The sequence below is a fragment of the Patagioenas fasciata genome, chromosome 1 (genome assembly GCF_037038585.1).
Source record: "Patagioenas fasciata isolate bPatFas1 chromosome 1, bPatFas1.hap1, whole genome shotgun sequence".
NCBI lineage: Eukaryota > Metazoa > Chordata > Aves > Columbiformes > Columbidae > Patagioenas > Patagioenas fasciata.
In genome coordinates this window covers 148,237,293-148,246,759 of record NC_092520.1, presented here as the reverse complement: position 1 = coordinate 148,246,759, position 9,467 = coordinate 148,237,293, and the positions used below count along the sequence as shown (strand labels likewise).

At 44.2% G+C, this 9,467-nt stretch overlaps 1 protein-coding gene across 1 annotated transcript; it reads right to left on the bottom strand.

Annotated features, from left to right (window-relative positions):
• Positions 1 to 484: 484 nt before the first annotated feature.
• Positions 485 to 6,799, bottom strand: YARS2 (tyrosyl-tRNA synthetase 2). Its single transcript, XM_065842232.2, has 5 exons — positions 5,980 to 6,799; positions 4,307 to 4,474; positions 2,265 to 2,420; positions 1,767 to 1,937; positions 485 to 1,307 (listed from the first exon to the last, which is right to left on the bottom strand). Exons 1-5 carry the CDS (start codon positions 6,780 to 6,782, stop codon positions 1,148 to 1,150), a joined length of 1,458 nt encoding a protein of 485 aa, XP_065698304.1. The 5' UTR covers positions 6,783 to 6,799; the 3' UTR covers positions 485 to 1,147.
• Positions 6,800 to 9,467: the final 2,668 nt, after the last annotated feature.

The following is a 9,467-nucleotide window of genomic DNA, read 5'->3' as shown; positions in this document are numbered from 1 at the left end:
TAACAAAGTTATGAGCCAGCCAGCTCTGCTGCTGTATTCTAAGTCAATTAACCAGTTCTAAGTAATTCAAATAAGAGCTTGTACTACAAATAATCTTGGTAAACGCATGCAGGTTTTGTTGTTCAGGTGACCTGGCTGTAACTACTGTTACTACGCCTAAGCAACCCAATCCCAAACCCTACCATGGGAAGGGACTTCAGCAAGGTGTTGTACTCCACTGTAATGGTTACAAAAAGGGGCTGTGGTGTTTCGGAGCAATAATGCAATACTATCTTTAAATGTAGATGTTGCTAGTCTAACAGTTCTAGAAGCACACTCCTAACTTTTGTGTTGTCTTTATAAGAAAGTGAGGAAGCTGTGATCTCAAACGTTGGCTGGGCAGTAATTGCTAAAGCACTACAGTGTCACCCACATTCTAAGTCACACAATGCATGCAGAAAGCATAAAAGGGATTATTTGGGCTGATACAAGCTTTGAAAGGCTCTGTTTTCTCTCACATTTATTCTCTTACATTTCAAAAAGTGCCTTTGTTCTGTATTACCACATTTAGGTTGGAAAGCTTTTTGTGGCTTGCCCCCATGTATAACCAATAATAAGCTTACATATTAGGGCTTAATAATTCTACTAATTTATTGTGAATCTTCTGGTGCCTCCTTCAAAGCAAACCTGTTCAGGAAAAAATGTTCATCATAGGCTGCTTGTCCTCACCCACTCTGCAGGTTTCTTTTGTTAGGATGAAGTAAAACTGGACAGCAGCAGGCATCCTCTGTAAGAAGTACTGGCTTCCAGTATGCTTTTGCTCATGTTGCTGTGGATTATTCTGTAGACACCGGGCCACTTTTCTTTTCCTACAACATAGAGGGTTGTTGAAGGACGGGAAGAGCATCTCCATCTCTGGACTCTGAAATTCATCTTTTCATCTTCTTGTACACATCCTTTTATGAATGGGGTTTTGAATAAGGCAGAGGATCTAAAAATCTCTTCAGTGGTATAAGTTACTTGCCTTTATTTGAACTCTGTTGGTGCATTTTGAGAATGAAACTATGGTACTAGGCAGTCTGTGAGCTGCACAGTAATGCACAGTATAGAAACATCATCAAGCAACAGACCTCAAAATGATACATGACGTTAGGGAGACGTTCTGTTGTCACAACTGCAACCATTTTATGATGTAGTAATTTTTCTTTCCAATTCTAAGCAGTGACACTCCATTCTTGAGAATATGTTGTCCAAGAATAAGAACAGTCTCAGGATTAGTTACTCGAATCCCATTTATTGAAACTCCACCATCTGTAATTTTCTGGTACCTTTAAAAAACCAAAAACAAACAAAAAAACCCCGTGGTCATTGCAAGAAGAAACTATTTTTTGCTGTTAAATATTAAAGGTTCAGTTAGGAGTTTTTTGGTTGGATCTATAAATGAATAAATTATAATCCTCTTGCACTTTCAGTCTAGGTCAAGCGTGACTGAAATTAACCTTAGCCTCTACCACTCCCATTCTTTATGAGAGGTATAAGGAAACAAAGGCTGTTGTTTTAAGTCTGTCCCTTCATCGGGTATAGCTAAGGTACACGACATTGCATAATCCTACACTTTCACTTCAAAATCGAATGAGGCCACCTGCCCCCTTATTGTGTAATGCTGGAATGTAGATCGCTACCCTCTGACTACTTGATTTGGCTGTCCTCTTCCTTTAAATTCTGAAAGCAGACCACTACAGCGTGTTTATATGAGGTATTACCAAGGGGCGCGGGCGGTAACATACCCACTGGGTCCATCTGGAATGGCATTTGCTTTGCGACACAAGTCAAGAACATTCATTCCCGGTTCAAGCAGCAATTCAGCTGAAGGAGCTTGTTTGAAAAGTTCCTGTAGCTCTTGGTCAGACATAGCTTCCAATGCCTCCATGCTGCTGTAATAAAGGGCCTTAGTGCACCTGTGAGAACAAAGATAATTCAAAACACAGTGCTAGCCTCATCTTCGCAAAAAGTACTACCCAACTAATCAGGTTCCCCTCCCCAACTTTTCTGAGGGTCCACAGTAACAGAAGTAACTAAAGTAGAGCCCAATTTATTTTCATCATAACCCACTGCACTGCATTTTTTTTATACTGTTGCTGTATTTTTAAGCCTACAGAATTACTACATTTTTCTCTTTTACAGCTGAGCAACAACTAACTACATGAAAACAGTCCCTGAAAAGGCTATAGATAAATAACATTTAATAAATCTGAAAGAAAACTGCTCGACAAATCAGACTTCACCTCTTAGCAGACTCTAGCCCCTCTCTGCCATGAACAAGCTTGGTTACTTCTGCAGCAAGTCGTTTCTGAGGGCCCCATTTTTCAGGTTCTTTTGCATGCATTTCCATAATGTGGTCAATCTCCTCAAGAGGAAGGAAGGTGAAGAGTTTCAGGTATCTACAAACAAGGAAAAAATATTTTTGTCTATACAGGCATTATTACAGATTTTCTGCCTTTCTCATCCAAGCATCATGAATTACACTAAAATTTTTCTTAAGAAATCCATATTCTGTGCTTTCAAACAACTCTTTGGTTTTGCCCACATGCTTAAGCTTACCCAGATAACTCACGTTTTATTTATGTCTTCAGATATCAGATAGTGTCAAATGCTTTTATAAAACTTGTTTTTCAATTAACAACTTGGTTTTTCTCTGCTTTACAGTATTTCTTGCAATTGTGTCAGCTAACAAGGTTTTATATTATATTCTTAGTAGCTGCACAATATGCTAATGCAAAATATCCCTGCCATTCTGTGGTGATTGCGGGACAGAAGCATGCCATGTATTGACAGCATCTCAACAGGAAGATTATTTAGGATAATCGAGAATTTAAAGGTGTGTACCTAAGCAGAACCCATTTTAATGGGCTTCTAGTATTAGGAAGTGCAGTTTATTAAGAAAAGTACCCTGACTGTTACAAAGTCTGAACACGTGAAACATTTTAATGTTAAGAAGTACCCACGTACCCTTTTTATCAACCTGAAAAGTGTGGATGCAGAACCTAAATTTGAAATATCAGGGCATAAATCTTTGAGGCAGATAACTGAGTTAATGAGACAGGTCACAATATGAAAGGGAAGAACGTGTCTGAGATTTATGAGGACTTAGATTTGACGGTGATATTAACATGTAAAGAAAAGCAGATTTAAAAGAGAACATATAGCAACTTATTAAAATTAATGTAATACCCTGAATAAAGCTATTGGTTATTTATTTTCAGCCATGTCACTGGCACACCAGCAAGGAGGCCAGCCATCATGAAGGCAACCTGTCAAATGGTAATTCTTGTATTTTTGCTACTATTTCATGTTGTCATTATATGAATTTTTTTTTTACACTAGTCAGTAAGAATATGAATTATGGGTGGTTGATGCAGATTCAGAGCTAGCACAATGAATCCAAGACCACATTTTGCTCATTGGAATTGCTCTACCCTAAGTAACGCTTATTCAGAATTTTGTCTATGTGCTACAGTTTTAAGTAGTAACTGGACAGTGTAACTGTCCCCTAGACATGTTTTTATCTAGACCAGTGGTCTCCAGAGGGGGTGCCAGCACCCCAGGAGGTACACAAGATCCCATATTGGGGTGCAAGAGGACAATTTTAGAACTTCAGTAGTACATTTTATATAAAGAAATATACATGTATTGGGAGCATATGCTTAAATTTTTTTTCACTGATAGAGGTGCATGATCAAAAAACCTTAGAGAACACTAATCTAGACAGTTAATACAATCATAATTAGGAACATCTTGGCTTTTTCCTAACAAGGCATTATTTCAAGTTGCTTAGGGATATGCAGTTTTTAATGTGATGCAGTTCCTGAACTTTATGTGTTTGTTTATAACCAGTTAAGTAGCTTCCTGCAATTAGAATGTGGTGTTTCTGGATACCTCGTACTAGGTAAAAACTTGTACTAATTGATATCTATTGAACTGCAGTTGCTTATTACTCAGCAGGAGATTTCCTTTGATACTGTGATGTTACGGTGCTGAAACTAATGTACCTCAGAAGAAAAAGGCTCCCCACTGGCAAAACAAAATGCATTATGCTTTACTTGTTTGTTCATCCACATAGTAATTTGATGACACATATGCCAATATATAGAGACACTATATACTTATACTCTATACTTATGAACCAGTCATGCCTGCTTATTTAAGGAATGTACAGTTATATGAACATATACCTCTACAAGGAACTCAGACTGCACGCATCTCCACAAAACAGTTACAGCCAACAGTGAGGATCAGGTTTTATAAAAAACAACGAGAAGCTACTTACTTTTCAACCACGTTATCTTGTTGTCTGACAAAAAACTGATATAGCTCAAATGGAGAGGTCTTCTCTCTGTTTAGCCAAACTGCATTGCCAGCAGTCTTTCCCAGTTTATCTCCAGTAGTACTGGTAATAAGAGGTACAGTAATTCCAAACACATCTGTTCCCGTCATCCTGAGAAAATGAAGAGTCACTGCATGTTAAAAAGAAAAAAAATCACATCTTTGTAAAGTTGACTAAAATATAAGCATTCTATAAGATTCTGTCCTTGATATAAAGCATTTAAGTAAGACAGGGGGAAGAGGTCAAAAGATGCAAGAACACTTTTATGAAAAGTGCTTTAGGAAAATAAAAAATGGAAACTTGAACTTAAAAATCTAAGTACTTTAAGTAGTTTCATGAGCAACAGCAGTAGCAAGTTCAAGTGTCCTGTGTCTTCTGCTCTGAGCACTAACTGAAGCTACTTGTGTGGCTTTGACACTTGTAAGGCTTTTCTTCTGTGCAGATGCCCTAATGGCTTGTAATAGTCAAGCACGTACTGAAGTAGAAGCATTGCCACATACTCACTGATTTTCTTGTATACTTCTGTGAATTTTGTAAGACTCACACCAAATTCGGTGGATAAGCAAAAGCTCATCATCAGGTTTCATTTTATTTCCAAGAGAAGAAATGCAGCCATCCATACCAACATACCACAACTGCCTCTGCTTTGGTGTTTACACCATAATGCATTTGCCAGCAGAACTGCCTTGATCTCCCATTTTGGGATACCTGATTTTGGTTATTGGGCAAACACGTTCACTAAAACAAAAATCCATCCCTTTTGTTAAAAATTCGTTCATGTTTCATGGAAAAGACTTCAAAACGTGGCCAAAACGTACGTACGTGCCACACTCATGTTCAGGACAACTACTTCTTAAAACCATATAACCGTTTTGGTTGGAAAAGACCTTTATGATCATCAAGCCCAACCATTAACCTAACACTGTCAAGTCCACCTCTAATCCATGTCCCAAGAACCTCATCTTTACGTCTTTTAAACACCTCCAGGGATGGTGACTCCACTACTTCCTTGGGCAGCCTGTTCCAATGCCTGACAACACTTTTGGTGAGAAGTTTTTCCTAATATCCAACCTGAACCTCCCCTGGCACAACTTGAGGCCATTTCCTCTTGTCCTATCACTTGCTGCTTGGGAGAAGAGACCAACACCCTCCATGCTACAACACCCTTTCAGGTAGTTGCAGACAGCGATAAGGTCTCCCCTCAGCCTCCTTTTCTCCAGGCTAAACAGCCCCAGTTCCCTCAGCTGCTCCTCAGCAGATTTGTTCTGTAGACCTTTCACCAGCCTTGTTGCCCTTCTCTGAATCTCCAGTACCTCAGTTTCTTCTGGGCCCAAAACTGAACACATGATTCGAGGTGGGGCCTCACCAGCGCTGAGTACAGAGGAACGATCACTGCCCTAGTCCTGCTGGCCACGCTATTCCTGATACAAGCCAGGATGCTGTTCACGCCAGGATGCTGTTCACCTGGGCACACTGCCCAGTGCCAACTCCCCGAGGTGCTACTTCTACTCCTGGCACTTCAAATGTCACATGAAGCGGCACAGAGCTGGGACACGACCCCGCCCCCGGAACAGACTCCCCGTACCCGCCATCTGCCCCACTCGGCCCCGCCGTACTTGGTGACGAGCTCGTAGCCGGACATGATGTTGCCCATCTGGTCGGCGCCCCCCACCTGGACGCGGCAGCCGTGCTGCTGGTGGAGGTGGAGGAAATCGTAGGCCTGCAGCGCCGGGTAGAGGAACTCGGCCAGGCTCATGCCCTCGGGGCTGCGCAGCCGCGCCTGGCAGCTCTGCCGGCTCAGCAGCGTGCCCATGCGGAGCCGCCCGCCGGCCCCGCCGAGAAAGTCGAGCAGCTGCTGCCGGCCCAGCCAGCCGGAGTTGTCCAGCAGCACCGCCTGCCCCAGGCGCTCGACGCCTGCCCCCCAGAACAGCTCCCGGTGGTTCTCGAACAGCCGCTCCAGGCCGGCCCGCAGCCCCCGCGCCTGCGCCCGCACCCGCTCTGCCGCCAGCGGCTCCCTCGCCCGCTCCCGGCCGCTGGGGTCCCCCAGCCGCGCCGTGGCACCCCCGACCACGGCGATAACGTTGTGGCCGGCGCGCTGGAAGTGCAGCAGCGCCATGACGGGCAGCAGGTGCCCGACGTGGAGCGAGTCGGCCGTGGGGTCGAAGCCGCAGTAGGCGGTGAGGGGCGGGCGGCCCGGCGCCAACAGGTCCAGCAGCTGCTCCTCCGCGCTCTGCGCCGGGAACACCTCCTGGAAGAGACCGCGCTCGCACTGCACCGCCAGCAGCCCCGTGGCGCCCCGGGCCCGCCGCGGCTGTTCGTGGGCTCGCCGCCGGAGCGAGAGTGGCGGCGGGACCCGGTGTGGGCCGCCCCACAGCCGCGCTGCCCGGCCGCACCGCCGGCCCAGTGTGGGGGCCGCCATCTTGCCCAGGGGACGCTGGGAACGGGGCGGGGCCGCAGAGCGGTGGTGGCGGCGGGCGGGCCGGGGCGGGGCCGCCGGGACCTTCGCTTTTCCCCGCTGCGGTGTCCGAGGGCCGGGCCGGGCTGCGGTGCCCGGCGTGAGGTGACCTGGCTGGAAGGAGTCGGGGAATGGCCGTAACGGTCGGCGGTGAGAGTGCTGCGGGACTGTGCGCTGGCTGGTTGTTGGCCTCCGGGATATTAAAGATGATGCTGGCAGACACGTGTTTGTGGGCTCTTCCTGATTTTTCCAACCCGAAATACCGGGATTTTCCACGGGGCTGGAGCAGCACTCCTATGAGGACAGGCTGGAAGAGTTGGGGTAGTTAAGGCTGTGGAGCCCCTATTGTGGCCTTTCAGTACTTAAAAGAGGCCTATAAGAAAGATGGGGACAGACTATTTAGCAGGGACTGTTGTGACAGGACAAGGGGTGATGGTTTTAAACTAAAAGAGAGGAGATTCAGGATAGACATGAGGAAGAAATTTTTTACAGTGAAGGTGGTGAAAAACTGGCCCAGGTTGCCCAGAGAGGTGGTAGATGCCCCATCCCTGGGGACATTCAAGGCCGGGCTGGACGGGGCTCTGAGCAACCTGATCTGGTTGAAGATGTCCCTGCTCATGGCAGGGGGTTGGACTGGATGAGCTTTGAAGATCCTTTCAAACCCAAACTATTCTATGATTCTATGCTTCTACTGACTATAAAACTTAACAATCTGAGAGGTTATGAAGAAGGTATGCTTATTTGGTGCCAGGTGCAAGAAGGATCTTTCCTCTACTCTTGCGCAATTGATCTTGGCATGAAGCGTGCTTAAATGTAGCAAGGTGTTACATATTCATGGTTATCCCAGGAATGCCTATATATATTCATAACATTTCCCTCAGAAGGCTGTTCTTATTAAAATAAATTCCAGGAAATAGTTTCCATAGTCTTCTCCTGTGGCTCCTCCCTGTTGCGCCTGTGCAGTGCCTGCTGGTGGTCGTGGGCTGGGTTCTGGGGTGAAGGCTGCTCATGAACATTCTAACCTTTGACCTAGTAGGCTGGGTTGGCCAGAGCTGAAACTTCTGGACTGGTTTTAACTGGATCATCGTCCTCCCTGTGCTGAACACTCTAGTTATTTCATCCACTCGAGGATGCTGCCAGATGCTGCAAAACTTATCTTTGCAGAGTTTGCTCTCTTCAATAAGGCCTTGTTTCTAATATAATTGGTTACACAAAGCTCTAAGCTAGACACTTGCTATGTGGTTAACCTTTAAGTGTTAATTCCCTCTATCACTACTTTCAGGTTAAAATGCATGTGCTAGAAATGAGGTGTTCAACTTTGAGTAGGGCACCTAGCAGAATGGATACCAGATGTGTGAATTAGTAACATTGCAGCTTTAGAACTTGTGAACCCCAGAATCTAGAAACTTTCAAAGTCTGAGCCTGTTTAAAACACTGCCCAAGAACTTCCTCGTTCTTCCCAGCTGTGTTGTTAGTTAAAATAAACCAATTCTGCGGGCATGGCAGCACAGAGAGAGGAGCTTGCACCCATCACATGCTGCTTCGAGGAACCGCCAGCCTGAGAAAAACAACATGTTGTTATATTTTTAGAACTTTCCAGAACTGTTCACACCTCCTTTTGACTGACTACAATTTAGTGAGAATGGGAAATGAAACTGAGAAAAATCTGGAAATGCCATATGCTTCATATGCTTTGATGCTTTCCTAAAGCACTATAGTAGGTAGAAGTCAGGAGTAACAAAATAACAACAAAAAAAGGTGTGAACGGCATCTTTGACTCTGGAAAATAATACCAAGTGTTTTAGAGAAATTATATCATTTTTATAACAAGCCCTTCCAATCATGGACAATCCTGCTTTGTATATAGATTACAGAGGTGAGCATTGGCAGGTTGTATTTCAAAGGTGAATATACATCATAAAAGGGGAGGTATTTAGATTGTCCAGTTACCGTTGAGTTCATGTAGCCCAGAGATGTTTGAGTAGAGATTTGAGGAATGCTAAGTAATGATACTGATACTAATCTGTATTTTAATTAATCATTTTAAGTTGGAAGGAGAGCTTTTACCTGTGTTTAGCAGTCATAGGTCAACATCTAGTTGTCCTGATCAATTTCTCTGATTCAACAAACTTGATCCCCACATGGCACGGAAAATATTGACAGGGTGGGTCCAAGGCAGTGTCAAAGACGAAACAAAAAGTACAGGACTATGACTCACAGGAGAGAAGGAAGATATAAAGGTGTTAGTTTTACCACTTGAAAGTTATCGTCGTTGAAGACATCTTGCTAGCAGACCAGTGGGTAAGTGGAGTACAAAATCGTTCTGTTATATCACATTGGGGATAAATGTTGTGGGAGAAAATCAGGTCTTGGTGGAAAATAATGAAAGCAGAAAAATTAAGTCCGTTAAGCATCAGTGAGCTAATACTGAACTGATGAAGGGTCTATCAATGGGTAATATTTTATGTGTATGCTAATGGTGTTTTATAAGAAAAGGTGCTGTGAAGAACTTTGTCATTGGACTGGTAGATGCATGCTTACCAGAGATGGTATAAATTTTTTGTTTTTCTGAAGAATTATTGTGCTGGCATAAAGAAAGGCATCGGCAATACAAGGTACCACATTTTCCCTTATGGTTTTTTTTGCATT